Source organism: Syngnathus acus, chromosome 15, assembly GCF_901709675.1.
Source record: "Syngnathus acus chromosome 15, fSynAcu1.2, whole genome shotgun sequence".
NCBI lineage: Eukaryota > Metazoa > Chordata > Actinopteri > Syngnathiformes > Syngnathidae > Syngnathus > Syngnathus acus.
Window position 1 is genome coordinate 119189 of NC_051100.1, and position 14449 is coordinate 133637.

A 14449-nucleotide genomic window follows, 5' to 3' on the forward strand; every position below is an offset into this window, starting at 1 on the left:
TCTGGTTCCCACTCTTCTGTAATATTTCATGGTAGTGATTATCGAGAACATTTGCAGTAAATGTTTGACCAGCGCTTAGCGGACGCCGTGACGTGTAAACATAACCAACTATTGTAAGTGGATGACAATGGGATATGAGAATACGTTGTTGCAAACATAACACACGGCTGGTGTTATCCAATGAAAACCAACTTGATGTACGTCTACTTTAGCAGGTGGATAAGTTGATCTTGCAAATTTCTAGAATGCTCCACACTTGGGGGGGTGGGGGAGAGAGAACAAAGCAGCATCAGCATCACATGATGTTATGGCTTAGGGTTGAGACAAACGACTCTTTCTACTCAAGTCCAACGAGAAGGTCACGTTTAGACTTACTTCTTTTGGATGGCCTCCTGCCTAAATGAAAGAAAAGAAAAGAAAAGAGAGGAAAGGAGGATGTTTCAATGTGCATTGCATTGGTGTCAGGCAGAAAATGACTTACTGATATTGTAAATGTGTCGTTATGATGGACATTTTTCTTAGACTCTGAAAAGACAGATGAGATAGAAGGACGTTACCACCACTATGCTTTATTAAAGGTACACAGTGTGAAGGCAGTGATGGATTTGTTTATTTTGCCCCATTCCAGTTGGTTTCTGCTGAAAAAGAATTGAATCAAAGGCATTTACAAGTTTCTTATGGTCCCTCACCGATCACAACACAGGGTTGTGTTGACTACCTACCTACCGACAGCCTGCATCCATTCATTTGTTAATTGAAACCCATGGAATCATGGAAAGTACCAAGAGTCTTTCTAATCCACCCACACAAATGTAGTACGTACTTACATCCTCCGAGTGTAGGATCGCGTCCTCCTGAATCACCATATTTCTGGCTGCTTGACCGAGAAGCTGGAAGGCATGGCAATACGATTTGGATTTCCATCCCAAAACAACATACAGCAATTCATACAGCAATTCATTTAATGTGACCTTGGGCTTTTCGGGCCAAAATACTGCATTGGGTCTCGTCCAAATCAGCTCGACAACATCATCAACTTGAAAGAAGGCTAACCCATTCTTATTTAATATGGCGGAATTCGACTCACATGGCTGCAAACGAACCAATTGGAATTCAAGCGCGTTACGAATATTGCACAAATGACTTGGCCAATTGGAATTCAAGCGCGTTACGAATATTGCACAAATGACTTGGCCAATTGGAATTCAAGCGCGTTACGAATATTGCACAAATGACTTGGCCAATTGGAATTCAAGCGCGTTACGAATATTGCACAAATGACTTGGCCAATTGGAATTCAAGCGCGTTACGAATATTGCACAAATGACTTGGCCAATTGGAATTCAAGCGCGTTACGAATATTGCACAAATGACTTGGCCAATTGGAATTCAAGCGCGTTACGAATATTGCACAAATGACTTGGCCAATTGGAATTCAAGCGCGTTACGAATATTGCACAAATGACTTGGCCAATTGGAATTCAAGCGCGTTACGAATATTGCACAAATGACTTGGCCAATTGGAATTCAAGCGCGTTACGAATATTGCACAAATGACTTGGCCAATTGGAATTCAAGCGCGTTTACGAATATTGCACAAATGACTTGGCCAATTGGAATTCAAGCGCGTTACGAATATTGCACAAATGACTTGGCCAATTGGAATTCAAGCGCGTTACGAATATTGCACAAATGACTTGGCCAATTGGAATTCAAGCGCGTTACGAATATTGCACAAATGACTTGGCCAATTGGAATTCAAGCGCGTTACGAATATTGCACAAATGACTTGGCCAATTGGAATTCAAGCGCGTTACGAATATTGCACAAATGACTTGGCCAATTGGAATTCAAGCGCGTTACGAATATTGCACAAATGACTTGGCCTGCCTGTTCCCATTCCATGTGAAGCTGCTGCGATCCTCAACCTACCTCTTGGCTGCGGGAAACTTTAAGCACCTGGCGTGTCAGCGCGATCACGTCTACGCTGCAAGAGCCCACTTTATCAGATAATAATCCTTTGACGGACTGCCCAAAGCGAGGTTGGGCTTCTGCCGACGACGCCGCCATGTTTGTGTTGCCACGGGCTGACAGACAGACAGACAGACAGACAGACAGACAGCCAACGACGGCGCGCGAGTTGGGACAAAACAGTGCAGCAACCTAATCGTTCGCTTTTATGGAAGCAACCATTGCAGTCAGTTGACCAGGCTGTCGACAGTATGTTGCTGCTGTAAACAAAAAGGAACGCTATTCCCTAGGAATTTCGTGCAAATTCTAGGCCCGCGTATGGAATTAAACGACGACGCGTGCGCTATAATAAGGACACTGTGCTATCTATCCAGTTGACCCGGTGCCACCTATTAGTCGTTGTTCAAAGTTCCATTGGTTCAAAAGGAGTTATTCATCCATTTATTTTGTGACAGGGTTATACGAGGTGACTTGCAACAAAAACGCCAACCTTACAATCTTCATTGGAACAAAGGTGCATGTTTTCGTCATGTGGGAGAAAGCCACATATGTGGGCGATAACTAACCCACACAAACATGGGTAGAACTTGTTCATAGTAAAGCATACTTGAGCCAATATTCGATTCATTTGTATGACATAGTATCTCGTTTTTTGTCGTTTTGATGATTAAATGTACAAAAGGATGTTTCATGATCGTGTTTGTTCCATGTTTCCAGGGCTGTTTGATTTGGTTTCTTCTTCAATTGGCACCGTTTCAAGGATGTGACATTGAAGGAGCAGCATAAAAAGGTGCTGTGCTGCAGCTCAGGGCCTCTCTCTTCACTTGTGCTGAGCATTTCTCAGACTCAAACAATGGACTGGGATCTGTATCTATATGGGTGTTTTTTGACACTCCTTAGTCTTTTAGCGCTGAAGTTACGATTAAGAAAACCGGTCCACAGCGGCCTCCAAGAGCTCCCGTGCCTCCCGTCGTTCCCTTTGATCGGCAGTCTGCTGAGTCTCCGGAGCGTACATCCTCCTCACGTTCTTTTCAAGAAACTCCAAGAGAGATACGGTCAGACGTACTCACTGATGATGGGCTCGCATCGGGTCGTCGTCGTCAACCACTACGTCCATGCCAAAGAAGTGCTGCTGAAGAAGGGCAAGATATTTGCAGGGAGACCGAGAACAGTGGGTGCACCGTCTTTCTTCTCTTTGAAAAAGTCCTTTGCCTGCCTGCCAAACCTATCTTTCCTTGCCCACATTGATGCTCCTCTCCATGGGATGAAGGTAACCACCGACGTGCTGACCAGAGATGGGAAAGACATCGCCTTTGGAGACTACAGCGCTACCTGGAAGTTCCACAGGAAAGTTGTCCACGGAGCTCTCCACATGTTTGGACAAGGCTCCGCCTCCATTGAGAAGATCAGTGAGTGGTCTTTTATATCCTGCGTATATACACATTTGGCAAAGTGAATGACTTTGAATGAAATGTTGCCTTGAACTAAATGTGGCTCTTCTGCTTTGTCAGTCTGCACACAGGCCCAGTCCCTTTGCTCCGTCATGTTGGAGAAAGCTAGTAGCGAGGCTTGCGTGGACCTTTCTCCTGACCTGGCGCGGGTCGTCACCAACGTCATCTGTTCGCTGTGTTTCAACTCCACGTACCCAATTGGAGATCCTGAGTTTGAGGCCATCCTTCTTTATAGCCAGGGTATTGTGGACACCGTCGCCAAAGACAGCCTGGTGGATATTTTCCCCTGGCTCCAGGTCAGCAAACGTCATATGTATGAAAGTGCTTGAAATGCTCACCTGAGAAACGCCCACATGCATGTATCTGTACGCTTGAACTTGAATTCGTCCACCTGACAATAGCCAGACTGATATGTGAATCGCTCGACGGGTCAGTCTCGGTCGGGCGCACCTCTCGACCAAACTCCTCGGCTGAGATAAGACCCAGATCGGCCGTGACCCTGAACAGGAGAAGAAGAGCGTACGAACGAACGACACCTCGTGTCATTTCTTCGTCAACTGTGGAATGAAAATATTGGTGGAAATGACATGTAGCGTCATCATGTTTTGAAAAGCATCATTTGATTTTGCAGCTCTTTCCCAACGCAGACCTGCGTCTCCTGAAACAATGCGTTTCCACCCGTGACAAACTTCTACATCAGAAATATGAAGAACACAAGGTACAGTAGCTAGATATCTTGTTAGGTCTGGACCATAGAGTAGGCTCATGACTTTCCAAGTAGTACCAAAGAGAGTATTGCACAAAGAGGGGAGCAAGAAATAAAGTGGTCAAGTCAGAAGTAAAGTGTTGAAGTCAATCATGTGAGCTTTACGGGTTCAAGGAAAGAAAACTGTCTGCGCTGACATTGCAGCGTATGGTGCCACAGCTTTCATTTGAATAGCCTTCAATGAGATCTCATCAATATTCCAGTAAGGGCCGTGGCGGTGTTAAATGCTGCCCCCCGCCCCTTCCCCACCAGGCCCAGTACAGTGACCATTTGCAGAGAGACCTGATAGACGCTCTGCTCCGAGCAAAACGCAATGCCCACAACAACAACACGGCAGAGATGAGTTCCCAGCCTTTGGGCCTTAGCGACGACCACATCCTTATGACTGTCGGAGACATCTTTGGAGCCGGGGTGGAAACCACCGTCACCGTCCTCAGATGGGCCATCATCTACCTCCTCTATCACCCTGAGGTAATGCTTATTATCAGCTATTTTGGCAGAGAGCTCATGCCTGCCAGTCTGTGCGTGTGTGTGTGTTGGGGCGGGTTCAGGTGCAGAAACGGATCCAGGATGAGATGGACAGCAATTTAGGGCGGGACCGGAGCCCCCTCCTGAGCGACAGAGGCAGTCTTCCTTACCTCGAGGCCACCATCAGGGAGGTGTTGCGGATCCGCCCCGTTTCCCCTCTCCTCATCCCTCACGTTGCCCTCCAGGACACAAGGTACACTTCCGATGGGACAGGGGCTAGTTATTGTACAATCGTGCAAAATATGCATTCGTATTTAGGTCTCTGTTTGTAGCTGTTATATCTTCATTCCTGCATTCGAGCAGCTGTAGCCAGAAACGTCTGATACAACATTTTGGTTTTCCAGCCTTGGAAATTTCAAAGTGCGAAAAGGGACCAGAGTTATCGTCAACCTGTGGTCACTGCACTACGACGAGAAAGAATGGAAACACCCTGAACTTTTCGACCCAGGTGAGAAGCGACCGATAGTATGGTATACATCGTGGTCGTGAATGACAAAAGTGGCGCCGGCAGTAGAGGAGAAACGGGTGGGACGATATCATCACATGCTAAGGCAAAAGAATTTCAACAACTGAAAGAACGGAGCTGCAGGTCCCCAAATTCAAAAGCATTCAGTTTGGCTTTACCCACAGGCGCAAGTGGGCCGGCCGGTGCTTCGTTCCAAGCAAAAAGCGTGGCAGGATTTCTGCTTTCAGGACCTGGATTTGAAAAGCTAACATGATATGTATGCCACAAGGATGGATGATTCCAGTGGTGCTCTGGGTGTCCCAATCGCCAAACAGAATGAGAAAAGGACTTTTTAATGTGGACACGGGGACGCAGTTCCATTTCATCTGGTTTCCCCCCACTGCAGGTCGCTTTTTGAACAGCGAAGGCACAGGTCTGAGCAAGCCGTCGTCCAGCTACATGCCCTTCGGTGCCGGGGTCAGGGTGTGTCTCGGCGAGGCCTTAGCAAAGATGGAACTCTTTATCTTCCTGGCCTGGATTCTGCAGCGTTTCACCTTTTCCAGCCCAGCCGGTCAACCTCCTCCCTCGCTGGAGGGCAAGTTTGGCGTGGTCCTTCAACCAGCCAAGTACAAGGTGACCGTCACACCCAGATGGCGTGCTTTCTAGCACATTTACCTTGAGTAACTTGACTTTGCTTTGAAAAGTAACTAAGTTAAGACGTGACTTTCAGCAGACGCCACACTTCCACCTCACATCAAAATGACAACTGCTTTTGACAAGAGTTCATTGTTTCAGGGTTTTCTATAACTATCGATATTTCTACATATAAATATCATTAAAGAAAATCAACAGTCTTTGACTTGACTTCAGTTGTTTGTTTTTTATAATAAAGAGACATTCGTGATTTCCCGGAACAGAAATTGACTTTCTTTTCTCGAGTAAGTTGAAAGCCTGTGTTGTCAATAAAGAATTTTGTTTAAAAAAACGTGTTGACGTCCATTGGAGATAGGTTGGGGGGGAGAAATGAAAAAGATAAAGCCTTGAACTTAATTTGGGGCTCATCAATGGTGGCAGTTGGCCGCTGACATTGGTTGAGTGGAACACAGCCACATCCCCAACTAAGAGAAGGAAGGCGTGCGTGCGTGCGTGCAGACGGACGTGACCACAGAAGATAGCAAACACCGTTCCTGATCCAGACAATCGGTCAACTAATCCTCCAGCAGGAAATCTCGGATTTCCTCTCTCATACGAGACCTAAAGAACAAAAGAGTAGCAATCATTTGACCCGCGTATTGTTGTCAGATTTCCCTTGGCGGAAATACAAAGCGAGCGCTTACCTCCTTTGCCTCGTCTGAGCCTCTGACAAGATGTATTGAGGTAGACGATCCACCGAAGACTGAAAAGCAAGGGGAAAAAAACGCTGTTGCTGGCTGCCGTCGCCACATTCTACGTGCTAAGCCAAAGGCCTTCTTCACCCGACAATCTGCGTGTCTGTCAACTCACCATCTCTTTGACGGTCAACCGACAACTGTAACACAGCAGGCCTCTGATATCCGTTGCGTCTGGAACCCTGTGACTACAAGTCAAATGGCATCCTCACACCTTAGGTTAGGTTGGGCGCATGGGCCCATGTCAAGATTGTGGGAAATGTACCTGGCGACGGAACAGCAGCCTCTCTCTTCCACAGACGGACGGCAAGGTTCTCCTTGGCGTGTCCATCCTGGAAGCAAGCCATTTCCATGCAAATACGTCGGACTCCGTTGCATAAAAGTTGAAATTGGACAGTACCTGCGTCAGCGACACATTTGGTCTGGGAGAGGCATTCAGAGATTCGAGTGGACTGGAAGGCCGAAGCATTTTCTACAAAAGGCCAAAGGCTAATTTAGGATTTGAAATAGATTGAAACGGTGTCATTGTCACCCGACTTCCAACTTGTACCTATGGTAGTATCCAGGGAACACGCGCAGAGCAAACATCTGGGGCCAGGGTCGGCAGAGGAGGAACTCTTACAAGTTGTTTGCAGCTTTTCACCGGTTCTTCACAAGGGAGCAACATTTGCGAGTCAAACGCACATTTTGGGCTACTGATGTGAAGGATTGAACCAATGTCCTCCTAACCTGTATATCGTGCTGACTGTCGATGGGAAATCAACTTGCAGTTTATTGACAAAGCTCTCAGTCAGACGCTGGATGCTGGCCTTCTCGCCACTCTGTTGAAAGATTGCACTTTTGACTTTTAGCATGTGAGACTTGAGTGAGTGCAGATTGATCGGGATTGATCTTGCCTTTGTGTGCAGGTTGGGTGTGAAAACTGAAGGGACACGGAAGATGTGGTTATAATAGGCTATTTCTTTGGCCGAGTAGTCCCTCATTGGCTTCAATGACATCACGTTGCCATAGCGAGAGTCTGAGAAACTCTGTTCAAACACACACACACACACACACGCAGCAATTTGTTACACTTTCTTTTTCGGAAGAAAACAAATCAAGAAAAAACACTTACTGTATCTTGAGCAAGCTGTGCTCCTCTGCCCAAAGATATGCTACTTATAAGTTTGACCGCCAGTCGGGTGCAGTTGTCTCCAAACATCAATTTAGTGTAGCCTTCGCAACGAGCTGTGTGCACTAAAAGATGCTGTCTAAGAAAAACACAGAAGAATGAGAGATAATAAGAGGGGGGGGGGGGGTTAGGGTTAGACATTTTTGTCAGACGTCCTCCACTTCAAATTAGATTTGGATGTTTGATGTCAAAAATGATGAATCCAAACGCTTACGGCTCAAAGAGAAATACCTCAACACGCCGAGTAGATCTTCTTTGGCCGTCAGCGTCTTGGGAGCGTCAATAAGCTGCTGCAGTAAGCGAGTTTGGTCGACGTAAGGGGAAGAAGGTTCACGCGGCGGCTCTGCTGTCAAACAGTTGTCGCTAGCATCGCCAATGACGTTATCCGCACACGCTGTGTAGGAACTCGCTCGTTGCGCTGAGGAAGACCAGGGCCGCGGCTAGAACTGAACTGGGAAGCTCGAGAACCTACGAGCGGAGAAGCACACAAATGACTTCCCGTGTATTTCAAAATCATTCATGAAAATACGATGCTAAGCCATCGTTGCTTCATTTTGGTACCATCAGCCCGAAACTATTTGCCCTCGTATTTCGCTCATCTGACTGAGTGATGAAAAGGCCACCTGTTCTAGAGGCGCCACGTGGAAGGGGAATCCCGTGGCTTGAAAAATATCTTGAAGCTTTGCCACCGTTTGCCGTCTCTCCTCCACAGAGCGATTGAAAACACCGCCGTCTGAAAGCAAACGCAATCCAGTCGGATTTTGGCAAGCGAGCGAAGAGGGACCGTCTTTGATATGACGTACTTACCGTCAATGTAGACGATGCCTGGAATGAATCTCAACTTCTTGTGAGCATTTGGACTCAAAGCCTGGAAGTGGGGAGAGAAAGATGGCTTACATGTAAGTCAAATCATGACTTTTAGATCAGCATGACAAAAACAAAACAAGTAGCTAGGCCCGCAAAAGGTGGGAACAATAATTCAAAGTGATAGACCTCTTGGACTTGTCTGAGCATTGAAGAAAGAAGAAGGGCCTCCAGATACCGCCAGCAGTACCTACGAGTAGAAAAGCCATGAGCAGAGGAGTCGCTGTGAACAGAAAGTACCGGCCACCGGCTTTGTGGGCACTGACTTGAATGTTAAATCAATTGTGCGCACTGGCTTGTGCGTAATGGACCTACGTACGTAGGTACGACAATTGCGGCGCAAAGGGTGTGAGTGTTGCTTAGTCCAAAGCACCATACCTTTTCTCCAGGGGAAATCACTCTGTTTTTGCCCAGTATGGCCCTGAATTTATGACGGAAGTACTGTTCAAAACAGTCCCTAAAAAGAATGAATGAAATTGCAATAAGCGACTGGGGTGTGTAGAACATCAAAACAGGTGGTCAGTATGAACTCAGTAGGCCTTCCCAAGAGTTGCGTGCGCCTCAACAGCAAAGGATTCGTTGGATTGCGCAACTTCTGAAACCAAATCTCAGCCAGCCAGCCGGCCAGCCAGCCAGCCAGCCGGCCAGCCGGCCGGCCAGCCTGCCAGCCTGCCGGCCAGCCAGCCAGCCTATCATCTTTTCCGTTTTCCAAGTGCTTTCAACCAATGTTTCTACTCAATGCATGAAAACGCTCAGTGGCATTGGAATTCAAGTCAAGTCAAAGTCTGCTTTATTGTCAACCTCTTCACATGCCAAGACACACAAAGAAATCGAAATGACGTTTCCACTATCCCACGGTGACAAGACATAGTACACGATATACATACAAGTAAACAACACAAAATAAAAACAAGAAGGCACAAACAATGAATAATAAGAGTGATGAATAAATAATAAATAAACAAATAACACAATAAATAAGAGGAGCAAAACGGAGCAAGTGTGCACACAGCAGACATATCGCGCAAAAGTACCAAAATAATTGTGGCTGACTTTTTCAAAAAATGCACATACGTATGTTGCATAGTGTTACTAAGTAAATATTGGAATTCTTTGGCAAATGTCTGTCTAAGTGATGTGTGCATCTTACCTGCAGTATCGGTCCCCTGCTCTGATGGCCACCACGGCAATCGCCTCCTTGCATTTGACACATTTCTTCGACACGCTAGCAGCAGATCAAGCAATTAGCATGAGAAAGTTCAGATCAGATGAGGACATTGAGAAATGAAATGAAAGGATTGACCAGAGTCAAAAAATGCCTTGGATTACGACTAATTTTGTTTCAATGAAAAACACAGGATGTTAGTTGCCCATCATTAACACAACTACCTCAATTCAAAAAATAAAAGGCGTCCGTTTGAACTAACCAAGCGATCTTGGTGGCATTCGGAAATGCTCTCCTTGTGCTAAATGATCTTACTTGTGGCCTTTTGGGACACTTTGCTACCTCAACTCAGCGACGCTAATTTGATTCTAGACGGGAAAAGCGAAGTATCTGTTTTAGAATCGCAACTAAAAAGAGGCCCAACAGCCTTACTAGCTTGATAAAAGCGATGCTTCATGACCTTCTTTCACTCATGTAGGCTTACCTGGCCCGTCCTCACATCCATGTAGAGAACCGTGTCATATTTGTACATGTGCAAGTACGAGATTGTGCGTAAAACTCGAGTTTCGTCATTTGTGCAATGAAGCTTTAAAAGGGTACCTCGGAACCTCCTTCTGCTCCAAGTCATCATTATAGGCTTCAGCACCTGACACTCGGACCGACAGAAGAAACACGAGCCAAAATCACACGGGTTGCTGTCTCCGAACGCCTGTTCGGTCCGAAGTTTTGCTAAGTTCCGTCTTCGTCTTCTTCGGCGCTCTCTCGCTGTTTAAGGGTGGTTGGCATAGTTCGGGGCACATTACCGCCCACTAGTGGTATGGAGCTCCGGTTAGGAATTTTCGCTGGGGTTCGTGTCATTGTTAATTGAGTTTTGGAGGGGCGGAGCAAGTGCTACATAGCCCAAAGATACACCGCATATCAGCTACGTGGCAAAAACGAGGCACAGCACAGCATAAGAAGTCGAGTCAAGCTTGGAAGCCACGGCACTGTGATGCAGTTCTACCTAAAGGGGACACACAAGTGAAGCTGGCCAGGGTTTTCTTGGATTAGGAAAATGAAAAAGGTTGCATTTTTTATTGAACTGCTAATACATGTGATATCATTCTCAATCATGTGACACTCATTTATATGAAGATAAAATCCAATGACATTTTTAGGATCAGTTCTCGATTGGAAAATGAATTGAGTATGCTACTCTCACTCAAACACACACACACACACACAGGTAAGTAAATAATGATTTATTTTGAAACTACTGTATAAAATGTAATACATACGTAATGCATTTCCCTGAAACAAAATGAGCTCACGTGAGCACTCCCATTGAACTGTGATGCAATGGCTCGCGGCGAATTTAGAACCTGTGGCAAAGCACGTACGATGCCTGAAAAAGATCTCAGCATAGCTTTGCAATGCGAGCGTACCGACAAAAGGCTACAATCGATGACTCACCCTGAAAGTGTCAAAGACTTTTTGTAAAACAACTTCACATCCATCCCTACGGTATCCATACTTGATTGTTTACCCATGACACTGTGGGTCCGCGGCGTGTCCGTTTGTGTTTCGGCGGCTCGGGCCATCGCGACCGTCGGCGTGCTCGCATCCCCGGGAAGCGCAGCCGACGCAGGCTTCCTCTGTTTGTCCCCTTCCGCCATCCGCCTCTTCTCTTGGCAAAAAGCCCCCCAGCGGATCCCACAGCTCCTGGCCGTCAAAGACTTCGATGCCAGAGTCCCCTGTGAAGCGCCGGTACCTGCCCTGCATCGAATCCTTGCTGGTGCTTTGAGAGTGGGGCAGCAGGGTCTCTGGTACGCCGGGACAAGCCGCATCGCTTGGGACGCTCGTGGCCGCGTGGTGGTGGTGGCGGCGGCAAGGTGCTTCAAGTGCGTCTGCTGGCGCCGGCAGAGGTGTTGCCAGGACAGGTGTGTAAGGAGGCGGGGGAGTCGCTGGCCGCTCAACCACCTCATCATAGGCGGGCAACAGAGAAGAGGGTAGGAATCCTGACAAATGACAACAAATGATGATTTGACCGCCAACTGCTGCCAAAATGATATCAGGTGCCTGCTATGCGTGGAAGATGCAGAGCAAGACTTCCAAAGTCTTCCTTACTGAGGTAGAGAGGAACCTGAGAGTTGTTGTGAGCTTCTCTGTAGGCATGAGGTTGATCTCGTTCTGCCGACGCTGCTGTTGGAAGCGCTGTTTGGAGCGCCAGTGCTGACACAAACAGCAGCAGGTCAGAATGCCAATCAGAGTCCACACCAACCAGAACCCTGGAACATGCACACAAACAATCGGAATAACAACAGTTGCTCTAAGACGGCATTGTATATCAAGCCATATATGGCCTGCCCGCCCGCTCCTACTCTTAAATGGAGCGGAGAGATTTGTCAGTGGCAGCAACCAAGCTATGTCGGGCGGGCTTGTTTGTGCCTGGACGGCGGTAAAGCGCTGTTGCTGCTGAGTGTCTGTGATCAAACAAAAAGAAATGAACTATGCGCCTGACGCGTAGAAGGAAACGCGAGACGCGGCCAACTTTAAGAGCAGCGAGATATATTGTGCGCAGCCTCTCGTTCACCTTGCGAGCGTACGTACGTACGTACGTAGTACGCATGCCGGCCGGATTTGGATTCATGCTTGGATTTGGCCTACAAACTTCCCATTGGGTGAGATCTGCCATGCTCACCCTGGTCTGCAAGCCAAAAAAGAAAGCGTGCTGCTGTGCCAGGACAGAAAATCTCCTGGCGTTCCTTATCCCACAGTAGCAGATCTTAAACTCAAAGTATCCATTCGAAGAATAGCATTCTATGATACATATGATTCAAGAATTCATTCGAAGAATATCATTCTATTCAATGATTCCAAAACCTCCCCCATCAAATTTCGTTGGAAAGGATTGATTCTACGTGAAACCTTTCAGGGTGCCTAAAAAGGAGGCGAGTAACTCACACCACAGCTCGTAGTAGTAGCTGCAGCACTGTGTTTCTCCGCAGCAGTGGCCAGAGTCACAGGTATAGCTCTGGTTGTTCAAGCCCGTGCACACCAAACGCTCCTGCAGATGCAAAAGGCACTTTTCATGTTGATAAGTGGACGCATGGATTTGCTCACAGTTTGATAGACATTTGCACCACTTTGGAGAAACCTTTTCCTACTCTTCAAACCATTGTATTTACTTGTGGAGTGAAAATAGAAATGTTGTTAGGGTCTCAGAGATTTCATGTGCAAAAAGAGAGCGTCCGTCCATACTTGATGGATAGAAGTGATTCGAATTTTCAATGGAATCTAATTTAGGTGCATTTTCAAAGTCTGAACTTAATCACTTTACGAATGCACATGATTGTTTTGGCTTAACACTGAAAACGCTGCTACTCTCGTTTTGTTCAAACACATTAGAATTAGTATCCATCGATGTAACGTGAAAAATCACTTTCGTTCATCTCAAAAGGATTTGTACTGCGGTTTAATTCACGGTCAATGAAAAGGTTCATCAATGAGAGAAGTTGCAGTTGTTCCTTGTTGGAATTGGACGCGGCCGACCGGGAACGTGCTACAGAGTATAACTGACAAGCTGTCGAATAAGCTCCACTGATATCCATACAAAGAATCAGTCATCAGGTTTGGAGTTGAAGAAGCAAACAGTATGACAAATGATATGTAATAGGAAACTCGCTGCTTCTTGGCTACCGGTCAAGGAAGGCTTCCATAAAGTTAAGGCTAACGTTAGCATTAAGCTTTCAATGTTACCTCCGCCACTGTGGCCTCGGTCGCTAAACTTTCTTGTCCAACGGTGTACTCAAACATCCCCATTGCTGTGGAGTTCTATGATCGGATCTCTCTTAATGGTCAAACTGCTGCTAAAATGTCACATTTTGGGCTGGCGGGGGGGGAACATCTGCGAAAGTGGCAGGCTGCGGCTGTGACCGTGGCTGCGGCTGCTTCTGCAGCTTCTGCTACTGCTGCTGCTGCTTCTGCTGCCCAAAACAAATCACGTCGTGCCAAACTTCAACAGTTGAGTTGCCTCATCTGTCTACGATTGGTCGAAGCAGGAAGAGTGTGCAACCATTGGTCGTTGATAGAAAAAATACAATAGGTTCCCTTGATGCTGACCTCACCAGTCACTAGGCAAGAGAGCACCCGTTTCTTTTTCAACACAACTAACTAAATGAGCTACAGTACAGAGAATCAAGTACATTTAAGAAAGGAAGTGAATGGAGAAATAGCTTTAAAATACGGTCGCTTCGCTGCCTCGTGGCTATGGAGGAGCAAAAACTGCCCAAGTAAAAAAAAGGTGAAATAAATATGAAGCAAATATTCCAATTCATTTTGCCTTTCATCACACTGTTGTCGCTCCTGAAGTGTGGTGCTTCTTCCGGGTTTTCAAAACCAAAATATTAGCATCCTTATTGACTTGGGTTATTGACTGCAATCAGTCTGTCGTTCTCAGTACCACCACCAGATGGAGCCAAATGACTAGTGTAGTATATACTGACTGCATGAACCAACTGGAACGTTACTCCATTTGTGATCGACACTGTTTCATGTCATCATGACTGTGGTCCAAAAAATGTCAGCTAAATAGTGAGAACGTTCAAGGGAGTGCAACTCAGGTGTACTTGATAAAAGCTCACAGTTTCTGTTAAGGGCCAATCCTGAGCTATGATTTCGGGTTTTTGAAAGCAACCCATGTTGTAAATATAAGGTAACGC

General features: G+C 46.5%; 3 protein-coding genes and 1 pseudogene across 6 annotated transcripts in view; 1 reads left to right on the plus strand and 3 right to left on the minus strand.

Annotated features, from left to right (window-relative positions):
• The window catches only part of borcs7 (BLOC-1 related complex subunit 7), a 25140-nt gene continuing 10691 nt past the window's right edge, over nucleotides 1-14449 (minus strand). For 2 of the 3 annotated variants that reach the window (XM_037270872.1, XM_037270874.1), the window contains exons 2-6: nucleotides 1933-2090; nucleotides 828-890; nucleotides 482-525; nucleotides 376-396; nucleotides 1-255 (exon numbers count right to left, since the gene is read on the minus strand). In XM_037270872.1, coding sequence (XP_037126767.1) covers nucleotides 204-255; nucleotides 376-396; nucleotides 482-525; nucleotides 828-890; nucleotides 1933-2070 — 318 coding nt within the window. In that variant the 5' untranslated portion in view covers nucleotides 2071-2090 and the 3' untranslated portion in view covers nucleotides 1-203. The remainder of the gene's footprint in view (nucleotides 256-375; nucleotides 397-481; nucleotides 526-827; nucleotides 891-1932; nucleotides 2091-14449) is intronic. The other variant, XM_037270873.1, reaches the window with a different exon arrangement.
• LOC119134302 (steroid 17-alpha-hydroxylase/17,20 lyase) lies at nucleotides 2089-6081 on the plus strand. 2 transcript variants are annotated; one of them, XM_037270858.1, is made up of 8 exons: nucleotides 2089-3142; nucleotides 3242-3380; nucleotides 3483-3718; nucleotides 4054-4140; nucleotides 4441-4659; nucleotides 4740-4909; nucleotides 5061-5164; nucleotides 5568-6081. In XM_037270858.1, exons 1-8 carry the CDS (start codon nucleotides 2825-2827, stop codon nucleotides 5825-5827), a joined length of 1533 nt encoding a protein of 510 aa, XP_037126753.1. In that variant the 5' UTR covers nucleotides 2089-2824; the 3' UTR covers nucleotides 5828-6081. The 2 variants fall into 2 exon arrangements, with proteins under 2 accessions (XP_037126753.1, XP_037126752.1); XM_037270857.1 differs by having other exon boundaries at nucleotides 2089-3380.
• Nucleotides 6022-10417, minus strand: LOC119134292 (cytoplasmic tRNA 2-thiolation protein 2-like; the record flags this gene model as incomplete). The annotated part of the gene is given in 18 exon segments (XM_037270836.1): nucleotides 6022-6415; nucleotides 6499-6557; nucleotides 6665-6737; nucleotides 6815-6881; nucleotides 6950-7021; nucleotides 7100-7197; nucleotides 7279-7370; nucleotides 7446-7577; nucleotides 7664-7799; nucleotides 7952-8148; nucleotides 8150-8188; nucleotides 8344-8453; nucleotides 8528-8588; nucleotides 8714-8740; nucleotides 8742-8774; nucleotides 8963-9041; nucleotides 9735-9809; nucleotides 10350-10417. Coding segments are annotated over 18 exon segments (1464 nt in total), but the record flags the coding sequence as incomplete, so codon positions are not given.
• LOC119134308 lies at nucleotides 10977-13658 on the minus strand (annotated as a pseudogene).